Source organism: Rhinoraja longicauda, chromosome 9 (assembly GCF_053455715.1).
Source record: "Rhinoraja longicauda isolate Sanriku21f chromosome 9, sRhiLon1.1, whole genome shotgun sequence".
In the NCBI taxonomy this organism is placed as follows: Eukaryota; Metazoa; Chordata; class Chondrichthyes; order Rajiformes; family Arhynchobatidae; genus Rhinoraja; species Rhinoraja longicauda.
The window spans coordinates 61,093,071-61,116,948 of NC_135961.1; the positions used below are offsets into that span (position 1 = coordinate 61,093,071).

At 39.1% G+C, this 23,878-nt stretch overlaps 1 protein-coding gene across 2 annotated transcripts in view; it reads right to left on the bottom strand.

Moving 5' to 3' along the window:
- Positions 1-746: 746 nt before the first annotated feature.
- Positions 747-23,878, bottom strand: part of gpcpd1 (glycerophosphocholine phosphodiesterase 1) — a 48,749-nt gene continuing 25,617 nt past the window's right edge. For both annotated transcript variants that reach the window (XM_078405613.1, XM_078405614.1), the window contains exons 9-21: positions 22,133-22,370; positions 21,622-21,778; positions 20,129-20,258; positions 18,668-18,722; positions 14,777-14,869; positions 13,180-13,257; positions 10,335-10,374; positions 9,177-9,235; positions 8,752-8,817; positions 5,429-5,565; positions 4,578-4,713; positions 4,322-4,482; positions 747-2,633 (exon numbers count right to left, since the gene is read on the bottom strand). In XM_078405613.1, the coding sequence (XP_078261739.1) occupies positions 2,390-2,633; positions 4,322-4,482; positions 4,578-4,713; positions 5,429-5,565; positions 8,752-8,817; positions 9,177-9,235; positions 10,335-10,374; positions 13,180-13,257; positions 14,777-14,869; positions 18,668-18,722; positions 20,129-20,258; positions 21,622-21,778; positions 22,133-22,370 (1,594 nt within the window). In that variant the 3' untranslated portion in view covers positions 747-2,389. The remainder of the gene's footprint in view (positions 2,634-4,321; positions 4,483-4,577; positions 4,714-5,428; positions 5,566-8,751; positions 8,818-9,176; positions 9,236-10,334; positions 10,375-13,179; positions 13,258-14,776; positions 14,870-18,667; positions 18,723-20,128; positions 20,259-21,621; positions 21,779-22,132; positions 22,371-23,878) is intronic.

The window sequence follows — 23,878 nt, forward strand, 5'->3', positions numbered from 1 at the left end:
GAAAGCCAATGGAATGTTGGCCTTCATAACAAGAGGAGTTGAGTATAGGAGCAAAGAGGTCCTTCTGCAGTTGTACAGGGCCCTAGTGAGACCTCACCTGGAGTACTGTGTGCAGTTTTGGTCTCCAAATTTGAGGAAGGATATTCTTGCTATTGAGGGCGTGCAGCGTAGGTTTACTAGGTTAATTCCTGGGACTGTCATATGTTGAAAGACTGGAGCGACTATGCCTGTATGCACTGGAATTTAGAAGGATGAGAGGGGATCTTATCGAAACGTATAAGATTATTAAGGGGTTGGACACGTTAGAGGCAGGAAACATGTTCCCAATGTTGGGGGAGTCCAGAACAAGGGGCCACAGTTTAAGAATAAGGGGTAGGCCATTTAGAACTGAGATGAGGAAAAACCTTTTCAGTCAGAGTTGTGAATCTGTGGAATTCTCTGCCTCAGAAGGCAGTGGGGGCCAATTCTCTGAATGCATTCAAGAGAGAGAGAGCTGGATAGAGCTCTTAAGGAGAACGGAGTCAGGGGGTATGGGGAGAAGGCAGGAACAGGGTACTGATTGAGAATGATCAGAAATGATCACATTGAATGGCGGTGCTGGCTTGAAGGGCCGAATGGCCTCCTCCTGCACCTATTATCTACCATGTATACTAGTAAAAGACTGAAACAACCCAAAATGCGTCGAATTGACCAGACCACAAACTTATTTGATGAAACAAGGTTTATAATTTTTTTAAGATTGAATATTTATTGACTACTTAATAGCCATAGATTTCTTTACCCGAGTTTGAATGTGCAAGTTATGAATTTCAGTTGTATTATCTTAAACTGTAAAGGCTGACTTAGATATTGAAGAATACAATTCAGAGTTTACATGGACAGTCATATTAAATCAAAATGCAGTTTCTAAAGCAGTATACGAGCAATATTGACCAGCTGAAAACTGGTAGAGATGCAAAACCCTTCTGACACAATAACAATGCCAAACCAATTCAAAGAAGATCAGAATTACTGTAGAACAACAACACCTTAACCCTTGTGTTATACATTACTATAATACTGCAAATATCCTAAATGTTAAGCAAAGAGTGAACTCCCATTTCTGTTGAAGGGTCACTAAGGAAGAGACAACTGCCAAGTTAAAAAGCATTTGCAAAGATATTGTCACTTAAATAAGGACTCAACAATAGTTAATTTCAAAATAGAGGTAAAAGGAGTTAAAGTGCAAATCAAATTTTTGAAACAAATGAGGTGATCAAGTTGCTCAAGTTTTGTACTCAGTTCACTTCCCATACCGAATGTAACAAGAAGTCATACAGAACCACTTTTATTTCCACAATATAGATTATCAGATTTGCAAAATTCCAAGTTAACTCAATGGTAGGATACACACTAAGAGTCCTACAATATAATTATAGAGCGTTGAATCTCAGCTCAATACAGAGATGCAAAAACGGAACGTCAAATTTCAATTTTGAACTAATGTCCCCTTTCCATTCCATAACATTTCTAAATTTAGATGGCATGCTTGTTATAATTCTCAAAACATAATTTTTCAAAGAGCAAATTTACTATTTATCAGGTGGAGGGTAATCACAGTTGTACCCATCAACAGCTCGGACTTGTAGAGTCTTGGCATTTTCTCCATGAAGTTTCAACTACATCCTTTCAAACATGCAATTGGTATACCCATAGATTACATAATTGTGTTCATCCATTGCATTAAGATCATTTATACATAGAGATAAAATATGGAAATACCTGATTTACTGTACAGTGAGAATAGTCAGCACATGACACTTGAAAGCAAATAATTTAACATTAAGACTTCTGTTTGCAAAAGTATTGGAAATCAGGAAGCGCCATGTATTACTACTTACAAAAATAACCCAATCTAACATTTGACACCTAGACAATAATTCTTTATATCTTTTGATCAGAACATGTCAAAAGAATCATATGCAATTACCATCCATTTTATAAAAATGTTATGGCAAGTGTTTATTACATAATGAGGCATGTATTCTTGGATTGTAAAACAGATCACTTCATTTACCATCAGTCACCTTCTACGGAAACTGAGTTTTCTTCATGAAATGAAGCATCATGTGCATATGTGGAATCCATGCCCAAATAAAAGTTAATAGTATTAATATAAACCTGCAATATGAACTCCAGGACAATGAACCAATGCCGATATGCTCCCGGACTTTTATATGGCACAAAATATATATAAAATAACAGGCATCCCCCTCTACACAAACACATCTGCAGCAAATGTTTCTTTTAAACAAATTAACGTGAAAATTAAAGAATCTAGATTATTGTTCATGTTGTTTCAAAAGGAAAAGAAAATCAGTAACATCAGAAGACGGAAGTGAAGAGGAGATCAAAATGAACTGTAGCTTTGCCCAGAGTCCGATTCTGTACTGTACATTTCCTGTTCATTGCTTTTAGTTTCACTTGGATAGTAGTTTGCACTGTCACTGCTCTCTGGAACTGGCTGGCAGTCAAAGTGGTTGATTTCAGGACAGGAGCAATCAACAAAGACTACGTCTGGCAACTGTTGCTTCAGTTCATCTAATTCCTCAACTTCGAAGATATCAGTCTGCCCCTCCATAAAGTCACAGATCCTGTTGAAAACAAAATTTGTTACTTCTTTGAGGAAATATTTCTATTTAGCATTTTAAAAAAAGCATGTGAACAATTCAGCTAGTTAAAATGAGCAGATCAAAAGTCAACCAATTCCAAGTGTCTGAAGAAGGGTCTTGACCCAAAACGTCACCCTTTCCTTCTCTCCAGAGATGAGTTACTGCCTGTCCCACTGAGTTACTCCAGCATTTTGTGTTTATCTTAATCCCAAATGGATATCGTTAGCCTGTCTAACAAATTCTACTCGTGTCATCCCCATCACTTTAATAGCCTAGACTGCCTCAGTCAATTTAGTTTTAGTTTTAGAGATACAGCATGGAAACAAGCCCTTTGGTTCACGCCGATCATTGATAAACTGTTCACACTAGTTTCATGTTATCACACCCTCTCTTCCACTCCCAACACATTAGGTGCAATTTTACAGAAGCCAATTAACGTTCAAACCAGCCCGTCTCTGGGAGGAAACCGGAGGACCCGCCAGAACCCATGCAGTCAAAGAGAGAACATGCAAACTCCACACTGACAGCACTCATGGTCAGGATCGAACCAGGGTCTCTGGCACTGTGAGGTAGCAGCTCTGACTGCTGCCCCATTGCGTTGCCCTACGGTCAGGTACTTCTCGAATATAGGCACGACTGTAATGAAGTTGGCAATTTGCACAGGGATAATCTTATTTTAATTTTGTGATAACCATTCCTCACATCACCAAGGACCGATCCCCTGCTTTTTAAATACTTCAACAGGATCCTGTACATTATCCGTAAACAATCTGGACAAATCTTTTGTTTGTTTGTATGTCTTGTTTGCTCTGTAAAGCGTCTTTGAGTAACCTGAAAAGCGCTATATAAATTAAATGTATTATTATTATTATTATTATTAAAAGATCTCATCTATTAAGTGGAATTTGCAAGTCAGTTGCACAGTTTGAGAGGGCTATTGAATAATGACACAGAACATTGAAAAGAAAATTAACCCAAAGACGCAGAACCATACAGCAGACATTTAATATTGAGCACCCCAGAAAATGCTACCCTTGACCATAATGCTGTATTTCTGCAAATTGACTGGAAAAGAAAGAGGTGTTCCAGTTTTGACTTCAGTGTTTTGGAAGTGGCACAGAAAAACCACTGCTGCATTAAAGTACTAACTGTTTGAGATGGCCCACCAGTTTATCCAGGCAACTTTGAACAGGTAGTAAATCCTCAAAGCATTTGAAATAAAATAATTATAGTCAAGAGTTATGCTGCGTGGAATCAGTCCCTTCGGCCCAACGTGCACACAATGACCAACATCTAAACTAGTTCCGTCTGCCACCTTTTGGGCCTACCTTATCCATGTACCTGTCTAAATGTTTCTTAAACGTTGCGAGATTAACTGCCTTAACTACTCCTCCGGCACCTTGTTTCACACACCCACCACCCTTTGTGTAAAAATCTTGCTCCTCAGATTCCTCTTAAATCTTTACACCCTCCCCTCACCTTAAATCTATGTCCTCTGGTTCTCGATTCCCCAACTCTGGGTAAGAGACTGTGCGTTTACCCGATCTATTCCTCTCATGATTTTGTACACATGATCTGCTCATTATTTCTTACGAGTTATATGTATTCATCCATGTTAACATTCCACCAACATGACCTTTTTAGTACAAGTTTCACTGCGTTGATTGTACCTGTCATAGATTAGGCCATCAATTCCTTTCTGTTTCAATAGTCTCCTATTTTCTGACTCATTGGTGTCATTGCCCCAGCAAAAGATGACCAAATCTTTTGACTTAGCTTGTTGAATATAATCTGGATTTCGCAACAAGTCCTCTGTATGAACATTGACTCCCTATTGACAGGAAAGAGAGAAAATTAAATTAATTGGAAAGCACTCAAATTATTACTCTCGCATTGCTCATGGAAAGGCACACGAGTAGTACTTACCAGAAGGTTTTCTGACTGTGCAAAACTCATTGCAATTGGCGTGGTTCGACACCGGAGATCCATAAACTCGGGATAGATATTAGTATGGCCTTGGGTCAAGAAAAGAACTGGATACTTGTTTTGCTTCTGCCTGATCCTAACAAAAACAGCAAAACATTTAGAAACAGCTTTGTCCTTTTTGCCATTGGAACATACATGGATAAATAGGTATTACTGCCACCGTAACTTAGAGATCAAATATCTAGATTTGAGTCACCACATGGGCACACAATACATGCTTCTCTTGCTTTGTAGTTCCTATTGAAGGCAGAAGTTTAAAAAAATAATAATTCAAGGGATATCGAGTTCACAGGCATTTAATTGCCCAACCCAGGGAAGGCGATGGTGAGTCATCTTCTTGAACATTTGTAGTCTTTGAGGTGTACGCCAATAATGTTTGGGAGGGGTTTTATGACTATCATTAATGGCAATTTAAGTGTTTAAACTTGTTACACTGATGCAACAATCTACAATGATCAGAACTAGTTTATTAGAACTGTGTAAAGAAAAAGCAAAAATATGACAAATACATCCTTTCTTCAGCAAGGAGAGCAAATCTAACATAACAGACAAATCAAAGCAGGCGTAAGGAAATCTTCCTGCAATTGTATAGAGCTTTAGTGAGAATGCTTCTGGGCTATATAGCGTCACAATAAGGATTTCCTCACTCGCTGTTTGATTAATTAGTTATGCTGGATTAGGACAACTACGGGTAGGAATGCCAAAACAACGAGTAAAAATAATAATTTAAAAACACAATACATAAAGGCATACAGATATAAATTCATTTCAAATATTAAATTAAAACTTACATAGAGCAGACATCAGCAACAAATGAGGAGAACACTATCCTTCGATTAGAAACATTTTCCAAAGTACATTTTAGGATGATATCAATGGCTTTATTCATATCCATAAATGTTGGCAAGTTGCCCTCCCATGCACCATCCTGTCAACAGGAGAAAATAAACAGCAGTGAATTTCTGTAGACAGTCGCAACAAATAAACATCAGATTAGCAGTGCTTAAGGTGTAATCTGAAACATACGTAGCTCTACCCTTCTGCTACCTTACAGATGGTGTTATGCTGCTTTGTCAATCCCTTGCACCTTTCTCTTCTGTTGCAATAGTTGATTCCCACATCAGTTATCCTCATGGCCTATTAACATTGCTTAAGAACTGTACCATACAGTTGCATTTGTTTGGGTTAACAGAGTCATAACAGTGATACAGCGTGGAAACAGGCATTTCGGCCCAACCTGCACACACCGACCAACAAGTCCCAGCTACACTAGTCCCACCTCCTTGCGTATGGCGTGCACAGCCTAAAGTTGTATGTCAAGGGTAGACATCCAGGCCAGGGCAGCATCAGTTGCTGGGTGGATGGCCTTGATGCCACCAGGGAAAAGCCTCGGTGAGGAGTCATTCACGATGTGTGGGATGGTCTGGTCTGGATATCCGCAGTCGCAAGCAGGGCTGTCTGTCATCCCCCACTTGTGCAGGTGATTGGCTGTTCTTGCATGGAGGGTGCGGATCCTGTTCAGGGTTAGCCATTGCTTGCGATGGAGGTCAAATCCCGGTGGATTCACTGTGGGGTCTGCGATGACCTCTCCGCTGTTGGTGTTGGCATCTTTCCAGGCTCTGCACCACTCAGTCTTGGGGTCAAAGTCTCCCAGGGATTTGGCTGAAGACCAGAAGGGTTTGCAGGACTTCATGCACATGTTGGGCAGAGTGTTCAAGTCAGCATGGATGGGAAGGTCAGGGTTAGCCTCAGAGGGTGTACCAATCTTTCAACATCCTCTCCCTTCTATGTATGCTGGGAGGGGTAATGTGAGAGGGGACATGGAGCCACTGCAAAGGTGTTGACAAACCTGCCTGTGTTTGGTCGAAACCTGTCCTATCCATAATTTAAAAAATATTCCTGCAGGGTTTACAAGTAGAATATTTTAATCTCACGATATAAGAATATTGGTGGGATACGATACAATAAAACTTTATTCATTCCCAGAGGGACATTGGATCCCTGGAGGATCACTTGCTCTTTAAACATGTTTTCTTTACCATCGCATTTGAAAGAAGCAACTTCAACAATGCCGTACACATCTGTTATTACGATGAAGTGTCAGCTGCTATACCTGTTCTACTTGTGGATCAAGCTTGAGTACTCAACTTCAAGATAGACAACAGTACTGCTAGCTCAGCTGTTAGTTTGAAAAAATATGCATCCACAGTAACATGTTTTTCCCATTGCTTTAAATTTTGAAAAATCCATTCACATATTGATTCGAACAACTGGATCAAAGTGCAAGTCACCCCTTAACGAAAACTGAAGCATTACCTGAAGTTACCTAACACAAAGATTGTAGTTTAATTGGTTTCTGAAAATTGCCCCTAATGTGCAAGAAGTGGATGCAAAGTGGGATAACATAGAATTAGTGTGAACAGGTGATTGATGGTCGGCAAGAACTCTGGACTGAAGGGCCAGTTTCTAGCTGTATCTTAAAACTAAACTAAACATTACGTACATTAAACATCAGACTACATTTTGACCATTGCTGTTCACTACCTCTAAAACAATGTCCCCATTACAAAAGATTTCAATCCTATCATTCTACAAAAGCAAATGGAATTATTATAGTGGATGGAATTACTAAATGGAATGAAATAATTTTAGGAATATTTTATACCACAAATCATGTAATAAAACAATAGACAATATTAGGTGCAGGAGGAGGCCACTCAGCCCTTCGAGCCAGCACCGCCATTCAATGCGATCATGGCTGATCACTCTCAATCAGTACCCCGTTCCTGCCTTCTCCCCATACCCCCTCACTCCGCTATCCTTAAGAGCTCTATCCAGCTCTCTTGAAAGCATCCAACGAACTGGCCTCCACTGCCTTCTGAGGCAGAGAATTCCACACCTTCACCACTCTCTGACTGAAAAAGTTCTTCCTCATCTCCGTTCTAAATGGCCTACCCCTTATTCTTAAACTGTGGCCCCTTGTTCTGGACTCCCCCAACATTGGGAACATGTTTCCTGCCTCTAATGTGTCCAATCCCCAAATTATCTTATATGTTTCAATAAGATCCCCCCCCTCATCCTTCTAAATTCCAGTGTATACAAGCCTAATTGCTCCAGCCTTTCAACATACGACAGTCCCGCCATTCTGGGAATTAACCTAGTGAACCTACGCTGCAAGCCCTCAATAGCAAGAATATCATTCCTCAAATTTGGAGACCAAAACTACACGCAGCACTCCAGGTGCGGTCTCACCAGGGCCCGGTACAACTGTAGAAGGACCTCTTTGCTCCTATACTCAACTCCTCTTGTTATGAAGGCCAACATTCCATTGGCTTTCTTCACTGCCTGCTGTACCTGCATGCTTCCTTTCAGTGACTGATGCACTAGGACACCCAGATCTCGTTGAACATCCCCTCTTCCTAACTTGACACCATTCAGATAATAATCTGCCTTTCTATTCTTACTTCCAAAGTGAATAACCTCACACTTATCTACATTAAACTGCATCTGCCATGTATCCGCCCACTCACACAACCTGTCCAAGTCACCCTGCAGCCTTATTGCATCTTCCTCACAATTCACACTACCCCCCAGCTTAGTATCATCTGCAAATTTGCTTACAATGCAATTACAAAATTGAACAATTTTGTGCATTAGCATCTGCTCCCCAAGAAAAACAAATAACAATTACCAGTCTAATAACTTGCAATGATTGCAATTTACCCCAGTAAATGACTTTTGAAGACAATCCTTGCCAAAGAGAGTCCTTCATGTCTTTATGATGTTGTCACTATAAACAAGCCTACGTGATACATGCATTACCATATTCTTATAAGCCACTAAAGCCAACCACCCAATACTGAATATAGAGAATACATTACTTTTTGTTGAAGATACACACAAAGCTGGAGTAACTCAGCGGGACAGGCAGCATCTCTGGAGAGAGGGAATGGGTGACATTTCGGGTCGAGACTCTTCGGTCGCGACCCAAAACATCACCCATTCCTTCTCTCCAGAGATGCTGCCTGCCCCACTGAGTTACTCCAGCTTTTTGTGCCTATCTTCAGTTTAAACCAACATCTGCAGTTCCTTCCTTCACATTTCATCTACTTACTTTTTGTTGATAGGGCCATTTAATTTCAATGTTGAATCCAATATTCTCAGGCACACATACTAAAACCTAAGAAGAAATTATATCTTTTAATTTGTGCGAAAATGTACCTGCTTCACAAATAATTCACAAAAATTGAAGTACAAGTTTTAAAAACTAAATATGAATAACGTAAAATAAGTAAACACACAAGTACACAAGTCTTGAAACTATTAAAAAAGGCTACTTTTAGTTGACCCAGAGCGATTATACATAATTAAACTGTGAGAAAGTACTACTGGAGGCCACCATAGACAGTGAATCCCATTTTATTTCACTCCACTGATAAAGATTTAAGAACAGTTTCACATTTAAGAATACAGAAATGGTTGTCAAAATTATCTGTGGAAATTCTAACCAATTTAGATTATGTTCTTTAAATGACATACCTGCTGCAAGGGAGGAAATGGCTGGTTTTCTGAAACATCATTTTCGTCATCCAAATTTTCTAAGGAATTAAAAGTTCAGGAAACTCAGACATAAATATTGAAATGAGAAATTAAATATCTTCCTACAAAATCATAGTTAAACTCAGCAATGCTTACACCCAAAGTTATCTATTCTGACACATTTATTTAAAGCATATCCGAAACAAATCAACTTATTGATTTGACAATTTTTAAGCAGACTACTTTCAAACTTTACTTGCCGAAAAGATTGAATGGCAAATACAATGAAATTTTAGATGTGCATTGTGTAAAAGCAAAATGTAAAAGAAAATAATTTCACAGCATAGGCAGCACAGTGGCGCAACAGGAGAGATGCTACCTTCGACCCAGGTTCGATCCTAACTATGAATGCTGTCTGGACAGTTTGTATGTTCTTCCCGTGATCGCTTGGGTTTTCTCAGGGAGCTCTAGTTTCTTCCCACATGCCAAAGACATGCTAGTTTGTAGGCTAATTAGCTGCTGTAAATTGTCCCTGGTGTGTAGGATAGAACTAGTGCACAGGAGCTCATTGGTCGCCCAAACTCAGTGGGCCGATTGATTAGTTTTCACGCTGTATCGCTAAACTACACACCTGATTCTTTTTTTCCGCATTTGATAGAATTTCTAATCCTCTGACCAGAGAAGTCAGAAGTGAGTGGTCTACTTGTTTTCATTTGTTCAGGGCATTGAACAGAAAAGTCAGGTGGTCATGATGCAGCTTTAGAGGAGTTTGAGTCAGAGCGCATTTGGAGTATTGCGTGCCGAGTACTGATTTTCTGTATTCTGGCACCAGTCAGGTCGCAAGGATGCTGGAACAGAGCGTTTCAAACTACACTTGCTTTTCCAATAATTAATTTGTAAGCAATTTAAAGCAAGGGGTATTCAAAACAAAAAATTCAAAGCAATCACAGATTTAAAAATGTCTGTTATTACACTAGAAATACTGTGTCAAAAAAATCATATAATTTAAAAACTTTGATTCAATGTAAAATTATTTTCTAGGTCATCATTTGGGAGATTAATTAGCATGACAGTCCTGCAAGGATTTCAAATTACAATACTAAAAGTATAAAATCAATGCCATGTGGAATCTTTGAAACATTCCAACACAATATTTACCGTTATCGCCATTCACCTTCAAAGCAGCCACATGAGCCAACTGAAAGATAAAATTGGCATGTGATTGTGTCACTTATGTAATAGTACAAGCTCACCAGTTCATTGTTGTGAACATGCTTCAAACCTCTAACACATAACCTCTCTTTTACAATATAAATGTGCATGTATGCCGACAAGAGCTTACCATTTACAAGATCAGGATAAGTTCAAACACTAAAACTAAAGGAGACACAAAGAACTGCAGATGTTGGCTTAGAAAAAAATAGCCTTTTACCTATCGAGCAACATTCACAAATTGATTAGTGTAATTTGAAATAATGACAGGATGGGATGCAAGTCTTTTAAAAAAACAGACGCAAGTTACTCAAGTAGTAATAGCAGAAATAAAGAAACCGACAAACCTTGAACAGAAATTAGTGGAGTGCTTTAAAAGAAAAAGGTAGATAAACCCATTCCTTCTAATCAGAGATGCTGTCTGTCCCGCTGAGTTACACCAGCTTTTTAGTTTAGAGATACAGTGCGGAAAAAGGCCCTTTTGGCCCACCGAGTTGCGGCGACCAGTGATCCCCGCACATTAACACTATCCTATACCAACTAGGAACAATGTTTACATTTACCAAGCCAATTTACCTACAAACCTGCATGTCTTTGGAGTATGGGAGGAAACCGAATATCTTGGGGAAAACCCACGCAGGTCACGGGGAGAACGTACAAACTCCGTACAGGCAGCACCCGCAGTCGGGATCGAACCCGGGTCTCCGGCGCTGCATTCGCTGTAAGGCAACAATTCTACCGCTGCGCCACTGTGTCTATCTTCGATGTAAACCAGCATCGGCAGTTCCTTCCTACACATTAAACTCCTTTCGAAAGTGGACTTCTGGGACTGAGTGTAATTAAATGAGAAGATGTACATGAGAGCAGATCCGGACAACATTATGAGAGCGCACTTTAAATTCCCGTGAACACCAGACTTGTTGACTGGGTGGCCACAGATGGCTTTCCGTGTGGCACACGCGCTCTTTCGGGACGTTTTCCTCTGTCCCGGAAGAGTTGATCGCTTTTATTATAATTATTTAAGTTTTGAGCAGTCCATGGTGCTTTAGAGGCATGGGAGGGGTTAGAGGCATATTGTTGAATTATTATTACATGACCCCTGTTGGTCCGGCAAAATGGATAATCAGGCAGGGCTCTAGAACCAAGGGTGCTGGAAAACCAGTGGTGGAACTGTTGTCATTTTAGGAGTACAAACAATAATGTGCTGAACAGAGATACATGGCCACATCAACAAAGTACTACCAAAAGTTCCATTGCCCGCTTCTGATTCTTTAAAAGATTTTCCAGAATATGAAATAAATCAGGAAGTTTTCATAATGGCAAAATATGTATGTGGACTAATGACCAAGCTTCATTGGACCTATGCTTGCATAATAACATTATATTTAAAGCATACAGGCAATTCCCATGTTACAGGGATTGGGGAGAAGGGGATGGGGGGTTTCCTAGAAAATAATTCAAATCATGATTTTCCATAATGCAAAGCCACATCATCTGTGGATCGACCAAGAAACACAAGCTAAAAATTAAATTTGGCACAAATTCTGAGAGAACAAATGTCTTTGGTAGTGATGTGTTAATTCTGTAAGGGTGAATCTCCGTTATCCAAATTACTGTAATGCAGAGGTCGCTTGTATGATTCTAAGCCATTGCAATGGGGAGTTCTTTTTCTCCGTACAATTGCAAATTTTTGTTATTGGGATCAGTGAGATGAAGAAATGATTTCAAAAAATAGTTAGAAGTGCTGAAGCAGGCAAGTACAGAAACTATATTTCACATTTCGAGTGACAGCAGCATGCAGGATTGTGGCGCCATTCCAAATAGGTCTCTGTATTTCGTAACTAAATTCACCAGGTAGTAAATAGATTTTTAATCCTCAATGGTTTTGCACTTAATTTTCTCTGCTTGACACGCTTCGACTGAAGTCCTAAGTGCCAAAGTAACTTTCACGTTTCCTGATCTCACATAATTTGCAATTCCCTTGAACCATCGTAGTTTATTCTACCAGGAAAGCTCATGGAAGACAACTCTGTACTGTAACGAAACATTCCTTCGCTGCTTTTCAATCTGGGAAGCTCTTTTGGTTGTGGCAAAACAAAATGAACCATTGCAAAGGTTTGCATGATTTCTTCATTAAATTGCCTCATAACAAAGCCCATGAAAATAAAAACTGACAACTATGAAATGAACTAAACTGGCAGCAGCTTAGAAATTATCGAATTCCATTTTAATTAGATGCCCAGGGTTCATAAGCTCCATACTTCTCTCCAAACCTTTGCAGCAGGGAATTACCACCACCCACCCCTAAACTATTTCCCCTGTCCCCTTCCACCCATTCCCCTCCCTCCAAAGTGCTGGAGGAACTCAATGGATCTGGTGGCATCAAACGCTAAAGTATTTAGGACATCTTTAAATAAGTTAAGATTCAATGAGAATTTTCTTCACATATTATTTTTACATTTCAGATTTTCTAGGTCTGTGGCTGTGTGATGATAAAATTTGCATTAGTACACAAAATTGCCAAACTAGCCTCCCAAATGCATCTCAGTTATTCTTATTGTGCATTAAGCTGAGCAATGGCTGCAGAGGGAAACATTTTGAGTGGTTGTGGATTGTTTGTGGACTAATTTTCCTCATTTCATTATTGCCATCCATTTTAGCATGTCTTGATTTGTTTATTAGCTTTGCAACAAATGTTAACTTTCATCCAAGTTTGACTGAAAAACAGCTTTCAATGATCTCCAAATTAAAAAAGGTAATGAGAGAATTATATATTCTTATAGTTTCTTACCTTTAATAATTGTAACTGTTCAAATGTAAGTTCCTTTACTGGAATTTCAAATAATTCTGACGATTCTTTGTCCATTTTCTGCAAAAAAAATATATTGGAAAGCTGTGTAATGTATACTAAACAAAATGGAACAGCAATAGATTAGGAAAATGATTTAACTTTCAGGACTTTTAAAGATTTTGTTTTCACCCCATAGTCTCATCCACTCTCCCCACATTCTACCACTCACCTACACAACCAGAGGCAATTTACAGTGGCCAACTCACAGGTCTTTGTGATGTGCATATTTTGTAAAGCAATTGCTTTATACAAGATTTTCAAGTCCAAAACACAAGATTTTCAGGCTGTGTTAGAGCAAATTCACACAGCTAAAATTAATCTGATAATTTCTCCTTCAATTGGACAAATTGCCATGTCATAAGGAATAGGATTTAAATTAGGACATTCGGCCCATTAAGTCTACTCCGCCATTCAATCACGGCTGATCTATCTCTCCCTCCTAACCTCATTCTCCTGCCTTCTCCCCATAACCTCTGTCACCCGTACTAATCAAGAATCTATCTATCTCTGCCATAAAAATCTCAACTGACTTGGCCTCCACAGCCTTCTGTGGCAAAGAATTCCACAGATTCACCACCCTCTGACTCAAGAAATTTCTCCTCATCTCCTTCCTAAAAGAACGTCCTTTAAATTCTGACTGTGGAAATTGTGGAAGTAAGTGAAGTCACTGACAGCAAATTAGGTAATTTCCTACCTTGCTGCAACATGCTGAATTCCCCAAATTGCTTTCAATTTTGAGAAATGGCAGCAAAAATAAATAGATTCACCAATAGTGCACCACAAAACAAGGAACTTCACAGTTGGGACATAGATCATGTAATTTGGTGCCTATTTCAACTGTACTTATACAAACACTGACATGCCCAATTCACCAAATGAACCATCCTTCCAGCATCAACCATGCCTAATTTTATGTGTAGGAAGGAACTGCAAGTGCTGGTTTAAACCGAAGATAGACACAAAAAGCTGGAGTAACTCAGCGGGTCAGACAGCATCTCTGGAGAAAAGGAATGCGACTTCAGTCTGAAGAAGGGTCTCAACCCAAAACATCACCTATTCCTTTTCTCTAGAGATGCTGTCTGATCCGCTGAGTTACTCCAGCTTTTTGTGTCTATCTATGCATAATTTTATGCTCTGTACAGTATTAGTGATGTGATTTAATAAAACAATCCCTATTAATTTCTTCCAAAACCAAAGTAACTGAACTACAACTTCAAGTTACAGCTGTATACTAAAGTGAGGTTAAGTAAAATAACCCCAAGAGCTGCCTCTTTGTAAACATGTTGAATGAAAGTCAAACAGTACAGATGCTCATCAATCTCAGTGATCATTTACTTTAAATGCTGATTAACATATCTTTTTAATGGGTAAACAGCATAAAAATGTAAAAAATAATCACATGGAGACAGAAACTTCAAATCTTGAGCAAGAAACAATAGTGCTGGTGACTCGGCAGATCAAGCAGCATCTATAGAGGAAATGTACAACGTTTCGGTCAGGACCCATCTTTATATTGATGCAACCAAAAAATACATACCTTTTTCATTGATATACAACAGGTAAGATCATGGTATACAATTGGAACGTGGTCCTTTGAAAGATGTACATCGAATTCTACAAAGGCCGCTCCCTGAAAGAAAGGAATAGTCCCCTTATTTTCTAGGAATTGTACAACAATAGTCAAGAAAATCATCAACCAATTAAATGCTTGTTTCTAAAATTTCAGATTTACTTCTGTTAAAATGGATTACATTCATCATACATTATGCTGCACATTTCTAATACAACAGATTAATACATCTTTGATAATTCCAAACATTCCTATTTGAAAATTTGTACTGGTGCAAAGTATTTTACTCCTTTCCTGTCTTTCTGCCTAACATTCCCTACCATCACTATAGATTGCAAGTTTCTGCTTGTTACTAACTATGTTAATAGCTCATTCACGAAACAAAGTGAGGTGGAGGTCCTGGACAAGTACAATCATAATTGCAGTGTTTTCAAAGTTTCAGAAGTTGCACATGTAAACACGGCAGCAGTCTTGTACATGATCATCTGGAAGAAATGACTGGCAACTTGGAAAACAAAGTTAAAGAAGACTTTAATAATTCAGGATAATACTCCCAACAGATCAACACTCCCTCGGGAGTGTTGCTTTAGATTTTGTGGTTCAAGTCCCAGAGAGGTCTGAAACCACAATCTTATAAGCAAACGCCCAACCAGCTGAGCCAAAATGAGATGACAGCAGCATGTGCAGTCATAGATACAAACCAATAATTTGTTGACAAATCTAACTTGGACTGACGGCTTGAATAAAAGCAAAAACATGACAAAAACATTTTCTCTCACTTGGGCCCCTTCAGTTGACCACCATTAAGCAATAGTAAAAACACAGCAGTAAACAAAATGGCACCAGTATAGGGAATTGCTATGACATTGGGTAACCTAATGCAGTTAAATTCTTCTAGAAGAATCGTTCTGACAAAAATATCAAATTGAAGCCGAGCCCGTTAATTTCTGGACATTAGAAGGTCCCAGTGCTTGATGAGTTCCTGACACAAGGCCAATCAGCACATAGGGAAATGTAAATTATGGCAGTGACAAGACAGATTCTCAAATTAACCCCCTTATTTTATTGCATTCTAATAATTATCAAATATGAGAAGATGAAAGGTTCCAAGTGCAAGTTCTGAAAGCAGACTGAATAAAGTTGGAGGTGAAAATTTACTTTGATGAGGACTGGAATAGCATACTTTAAAGTAAAATGGAATTTTAGGAATGAGAGCAGTTTGATTCTGTCAGTTGAATGGAGATGGAATCAAATGACAAGCATACAAACTTTGCAAAAACAGGCAAAAGCGATTGTCAGTCTTCTCAAACCTTTACAAGACACGTGACAAGCAGTTGACAGGATGAAGAGATCTTGAAAGAGATTGCGGTATAAGTTGATTTTGTGGCTTTGGATGATATACCATGGCAACTTTTACAGGAAGGAAAAGTAGGGGGACAGCTACATCCTTGCAGATGGTTTAAAATGGGAAGAGGAAGCCTTTAGCTGGTCAGATTTGAACCAAGCCAGGCCAGGATCATAGATCAAGACAAGGGAGACATCGGCAGATGATCATAAATACCACAGAGATCGAGGGCAAAAAGTTTAAATTGCAAGTAATACAAGATCATTCATTAGTTTATTCCGTGTTATGGGTAGAATACAAATGATTAAATGCATATGTAGGAGGCAGCCAGAGATCTGCAAACAAACGCACATTAAAGTTGAAGATGAGGTGGTAATAAGACATAGGTCTTCTTCATCTCCTCCTCTTCCCCACCTTTCCTCCCAAACACAAAAATATGGATAGAGAAAACTGCCCGAATGGAGAAATCCAGAAGTATCAGTAAAGTTTAGCTCACATGTACCTTCACTAAGCATTATCACCACTTCTGCCATTCAATATGCTCTCATCTCCTCCCTTTGCTACACATCCTCTTCTCTCTGACCCTCGTCTTCCAACTTGAGATCCGTTTCATTTTTAACAATCCCAGGTTTGATGAAAGAAAGTGAAAATGTTGTCCATTTCTCCCTCGATAGGGGCTGTCTGACCTGTCATATATTGTCAGTAACTTCCAGTATTATCCCAAGATAACAGATTTAGTTCACCCCTGAGCTCATCTATGAAACAGCTTCAACTTCCTGGACCGCTTTCCAAGTGAGCGATGATGGGAACAGAAGAATAGGGGTTTAACACAATCTGCAAAAGTTTGGAATAAAAGGCAAGGTGCAAAGAAGTGGACAGCTCAACACATCACTTTATGCAAAGAAGTGAAAACCATAGGTTTCTCACCCCATCTGTTCAGGGGTACGGTTGAAGTAATTATTGGAAAAGGGGTTTCAAAAGGTGCAATAAAATAATGTAACTTCAGGATATCTCTTTCTGGGATCCTGAAGTGAAGGTCCATTTTGATCAGGGAACAAATTTATTGGAGTTTCATAATACAAAGTCCTAATCTCAGTATACATTTGCATCCAGCACGACTGCATCAAAATCCCAATACCTTTCTCGATCATTATCACCACCGAGCTGAACACCTTCAACAAACATCCCACAGGGATGGAGCAATGTAAAAATGAAGAATTATTCACCTCCACTATTGAACATGTTTGCCTCAAAATTCAGCAGACAGATGGTCCCTGCTTAAGTACACATTTGGAGGCATAGCTCAAAGTAATTGTTGACCTGTTTCCTGAAGTGAACAAGAGAATGGACCTTAATCGTAAAATTTGCAAGTCGAAAAGGTCCTCTACCAACCCGAACCCACAGGTCAACCCTTACTATGAATAGATCCATAAAGCAACACTGAAAATGTGGTCCCAATCCCATATCATGGTATCCATCTCCCAACGAAAGCAGATGAGATTCACGATTGCCATCAGTGCGTCATGACAGCCTTCGCTATCTACATAAATCGACCTCAAATACTGCATACGGTGTTCGGTCAACAGTTCTCCCAGTCCTACTGCTTGCTTCTGAGACGTATTCTGTCTGAAAGAACATCAAAACACCGGAGAGTGTGTCTCTGCAAAATCCTCCAAATCCAATGGCAGCACGAGCAAAGTAGCATCAAACGGTCAATATATCCAGTACCGAGGCCCTAATCACATTCAGCCAACTCCAAAAGGCAAGCCACGTTCTTCTTATGTCCAACATCAGACTCTTAAAACTGTCACCAGGTACACAGCTTGGGCAGATACAAAACAAATGAAAGACAACCAACAACAACTCTATCTTTCAGTCTGAAGAAGACTTCCGACCTATTCCTTTTCTCCAGAGATGCTGCCCGGTCTGCTGAGTAACTCCAGCATTTTATGTCTATCTTCGGTATAAACCAGCATCTGCAGTTCCTTCCAACTCATTTTATCCAGAGCTGTATTGGTCAGGGATGTGCTGGAGGGCATTCAGCAATAACCTGAGCTGAGAAGTCATACCACTTTGCATCTGAATCCTAGGCTTTGTGCCAGCTGAAGCTGATGTGGACCCATTAAAAAAATTATACAGATACTTACAAGGTCAGGATAAGTTTCTTAGTTTTATTGTTACATACATGCTTTTAATAGTAATATATTTTTAAACAGATTATATTTTTTAATTTTCAAATTTAAATGGTTCTAACCATCATTTTGAAAATACAAATTCCATTTTATCTATTTATTATAAAACAAGGCATTTTTCCTATAATGAAAACAAAAATGTTTACTTAAAAGCAATGCTGCAAATCATAAGCTGGCAATATTGGGCTTGGACATATTAACAATTTTGTTCAACAAATAGTTACATTAACAAGATTTAAATTCTTGGGAGAAACTATGTCTCAGTGTGACCATTTAAGGCAATATAGATTTGGAAACATGCAGAGATGTTTTATTACTTACGTGACTAGCGGCATTTTTAAAGGAAGCTATTGTGTTTTCTCTGACCTTTGCGAGGCTAAAACATAATTTTGTTTAAGAAAATCAGCTCTATGAAACCATAACATATGTTGCTTCTATATGTATAGCTTCTTAATTTCATAAATTAATATTGGAATAACCAAATTTAATTCCCCAACATTAATGAACAAAAGTAATTGTAAACTGGAAAATAAATGTTCTGACATTTAAAAACAAAATCACATTTTATCTACAAATCTTGATGTTCGACAGAGTACAAAGAAAATTGGTCAGTAAACGCATTTCTAAATCCCTTTGAATGCCTTTGATATACTGAATAAGTGCAGGAAAGTTAACCAGGCTTTTGTTTATTTGTCAGAAATCCCGTTAACAAAGGCAAGTCAACTTCCTCTGGTGCTACATAAAGCAAGTGAAGTAGGCTTTCAAGATAGGGAAGGGCAAGGTAAAGGATCACCATTTTGAAGCAAGGTCATTGTAATTGTGGAAATAACCAAACTAAAAAAATTCTTTGTAGATATGTCACAATGTAAATATGCAATCCCATCAGAAGGCAGAGAAAATGGAAATAAGATCAAAGAACAATGAGATGAAAAAATATATACATTTTTAATCAAGAATAAATAAATGCACAAAGGAGAAAGGAATTGAAGGGCGAAATAATAGGAGATTGGAAACAAATTGGGAGTGCAGGTGCAAGAATATTTGTACAATACTGACATCGAGTCATCTATTGGAGTAAGTGGCATGCAATGCAATCACCCCTACAATGATTTGCCACCATGCACCTATTTGATACTAACTGTTGTGTTTAATTTTTTTAATGAGGAATAATGGACACCAAAATATTACATTTTAAAGTGCATCTCCATTTTGAAATAATTCCAGTTGCAAAAAGTTAATGAAAAAATGCAGATTTCTATTAAATAAAATATTCCAAAACAGCAAGAAATCAGACTATTATTAAATCAAGACCAAACTATATAGAATAGAAAGTTCTATAAATATGCCATGCTGATGCAGAAGAGGAAAAGTTGTAGGCACCAGTTTATAAAATAACTTAATCTACCACTATTGCCCATAGCTATTTTAATAAAACAAATTGGGTTTTAAATTAAAATCAGCTTTAATATGCATGTTGAAGGAGGCCATTGATAAATGCTAAAGCCAAACCTAGAAATTAAAATTACATTAAATGAATGAATATGCATGAGATTGAGATAAATACAATACAATGAGCGAAATATTTACGAACACTATTAGAAACGTAAAAACAGGAAAGCGCTTTGTGGTTTGATATTCGGGTGCAGATGCACAGGCTGGGCACAACTAATAAGTCGTGCTTTATACTTAACACAGCAGAAAGTGTAGAAGAGTTTTATACACCTCTCATTGACGCTGTACTTTAGATTGAAATTATTTGCTTTTTGCCAATCTAATACTTACGTTGCTGATGTTGAGCTTACGGAACCTCTGTGCCCAACGTCCAAGGGGATTCTTGGCTTCCAGTACTTGGACAGTGAAGGAGACATATCACAAATAAAGCCTTCCATGGGCTTAATAACGATGTAGTCAACTATATTTGTACATAAAGACAGAAAGGCATTTATTGCATACTTCAAAGCATATTATTAAAGAATGCTTAATTTAGACTTATCACAAATATTGACTCATGTGGGCCAAAGGCAGTTTTTCTCACCCTGTGGCGTGGCGAACAGACTAGGTGCATAGAATGTCAACACATCTTTCACTTAACCATACTAAAAACTGTCGGAAGAACTCAGTAGGTCAGGCAGGATCCGTAGAGTGAAAGGAACTGTCGATATTTTTGATTGAGACACTGCACCTGCCCCTAAAAATGCCATTACTTAAAATAATTAAGATGTGTGCAGCAAACATGTTGATGTTTTACTGTTGCAGAATTATGCACTATAGCCTAGAAATTCAACGTTGCCATTTCTAGGTGAATTAAACTTGAAGGTCCCGACCCAAAACATCACCTACCATGTCCTCCAGAGATGCTGCCTGACCCGCTGAGTTATTCAAGCACTTTTTTCTTATAGAAACAAGCATCTGCAGTTCCTTGTGAACATTAATGCCCAATTGGATTCAATAGACAATAGGTGCAGGAGTAGGCCATTCAGCCCTTCGAGCCAGCACCACCATTCAATGCGATCATGGCTGATCACTCTCAATCAGTACCCCGTTCCTGCCTTCTCCCCATACCCCCTCACTCCGCTATCCTTAAGAGCTCTATCCAGCTCTCTCTTGAAAGCATCCAACGAACTGGCCTCCACTGCCTTCTGAGGCAGAGAATTCCACACCTTCACCACCCTCTGACTGAAAAAGTTCTTCCTCATCTCCGTTCTAAATGGCCTACCCCTTATTCTTAAACTGTGGCCCCTTGTTCTGGACTCCCCCAACATTGGGAACATGTTATCTGCCTCGAATGTGTCCAATCCCTGCAAAGCATTTCACCCGCCTCCCAAAATTGGCAAAAAGATACAGGAAACAGTGTTAGGATGGTCTACATCCAAAAATCAAACATTAAAACACAATTGGTGAAAATTCCAATGCCGGCAAGATCAAAGCTTAAGCAAAGGGATACAAATATGGTAAAAGTGCAGGGAGGGGGTCAAAAAGCATAAAGAGGTTTGGGCAGTTTACACTCAAAATCATGCAATATAACAAGAGTGGAGTAACTGCCAATGCACAGAAAATCATTAATATTTATTCAGAGAACTGCCGCAGATGGCGAGAGAACATGCTGGTAAGCGTGAAATGGTCACTCAGCCGCATAATTTGCATCGCGTCTGAAGCCAGGAAAACCAGATAAGTTAACATAAATTGCACGCGGAAGAGCCCAGTATAACCTGCACATAAAAGGAGCTCGAAACAATCTAATTCTCGGGCATATCCATTGTTTTGAATATTAGTACCTTTTACTTTCCCAATCGTCTGTCTCGAATTTCTGCCCATGATAGGAAGTGTGATAAGTCCCCTGGACCTGTCCACTATCGTTGAAGAGAGAAGACAGGCAGAGCCGACGTGACCTGGGAGTGGGTCGCCTTGTACCACTACTACGCCCAGCTCTTCCTGTAAAATGTAAATAGAGCAGTGAAGAAGTTTAAACAATATTTAAAAGTACCGGGGTGGCGCCAGCAATAGCTGCCTCGCCAACAGCCTGTCTGTCCCTTCCTTCTTTGTGTTTTAACAGTACGTGTTAAATATATGTTTTTGGTGTTCTTTAGCTTGTTTTATATCGGTCAGTTGGTAAATTTTGGCCATTAGATGGTTTCACGTACGACTTTCCTCACATGATATTCAATATTTGTTTCCAAAATAGAGGGGTCATAATAAAAGCTTTCCTTCCATCTCAAACACTGCAAACCAAGACAATAATCAGAAATTTGCAGATTATATTTATTATAGAAGAACAAATTTTCATACCTCAAAGAAGTCAAAAATCAGCTCCAAGTTATCTGGCTCCATAGTTTGAATGCTATACTCTGTCCACTGGCCAGGTTCCAAGGCATATCCACATTCTGGCTGAGAGTGACGTGACCTGTATCCATTGTTGCTGATTAAGGCAATTTCTAAAGTATTGGCGACTTTTTCAGCTAAGGTAGTCACAGGTTTGTCATCATCTTCACCTTCTTCTTCAAATCCCTCCAATGTCAACTTCACCCTTTAAGTACATAACAGGGATTCAATCAACCTTTCATGTCTAGTAATTAGTAATGGCAAATTCACTGATAGGTACTAAAAACCTTAGCTAGGAAACTGTACCATACAGGCACAGTGAAACACTGATAATCTAATGACTATTTGGAAATCCCAATATTTCAGCAATTGTCACCACTGGTGATATCTGCTGCCCACCCTTTCAACTCACTAGGGCCCTAGTTCCAGTGCTCTCTATAAACTCACCAGGACCCAATTTTTCATGTTTATCAGGTTCACCTGAAAATTTGTAATATTGCTTTACATCTAAAAAAATAAAATTGCTTTGGAATATTAATAGGAATAACATTCAATTGTTTTGAAAATTTGCCAGTTGAGCACCAAATCCTGGGTGTACTAAGTTATTGGAGTTTTATTGTACTATTGCTACAGCTAGTTTTATCCTAGATAAATCAAATGTGTGCGACTGTTTTACTTCCCTAATGTCTGAAGTTGGTTAACACACACTATTCTGTTGAGATCAACATAACTATCAGTCTAAAATTGTTACATGCAGTGTATAACTCCCATGTCACTCAGATTCTGAAAATATACATTACATCAAAGTATCAATGTAATACTTAACACATTATCCCCCCCACTTCTTTCATTCTGTGGATCAGAAAACTAATTGGAATACTCATTACAACCTCTGCTAAGATCGTTTGTTCACTCCAAAAGCTGGCATAACAGCAAGTAATGTTGAAACAATCTTGTGACTAGAGTGTTTTTAACATTAGGGAAACACCATTCTTTCTTGTCCAACAGCAAATTTACTAATAGGAACAGAAAATTTAAAGGGCACCTAAGCAGTTAATTGCTAGCTTATTTTCTTCATAGTTGTATTTTTAACCAAAATATTTGATCTCCATAAATCAATCCTTAATGCTGCATTTCCAGTGATGGAAAGCATTGGAACCTACAAGCTCCGCCAATATTTCACAACAAGCATGTACCTGACGTCATGCCAAATTACTCTTACTGCATCAAGATCATTTCAAAGCGTTGATTCTTACAAATACAATTTAGTTTTTCCTCTCTGCTTCCACGCCCAAGCTTGGAAGAATGCCCGAGATGTATTACACCATTGTGGCGGATCAGGCCACTCCTTGGGTCAGCCCCCTCGTTACGTGACGGACAGGCGTAAGGGGTTAAAAGCCAGACCAGGGGGAGGCGTGGCTCATCCCTAGGGGAACTACGCTGTGGGCTGGAGCTCGCAGCCTAATAAAAGACTCTTACTAAAAACTGCCTGGCGTCTTGCCTTTTCTCTGGCCTCCGCCAGGCCACTACATTGGTGACCTCGACGGACATCACACGTAGTGATGTCGAACGTTGATGTGCAACCCGGTCCTGCCGACCTCGATGCCGTCTCCCTCAAACTCCCGACCCTGTGGACCGAAGAGCCTGAGGTCTGGTTTCAGCAGGCAGAGGCACAGTTTGCTGTGCGAGGGGTAACCGTCGACTTGACGAAGT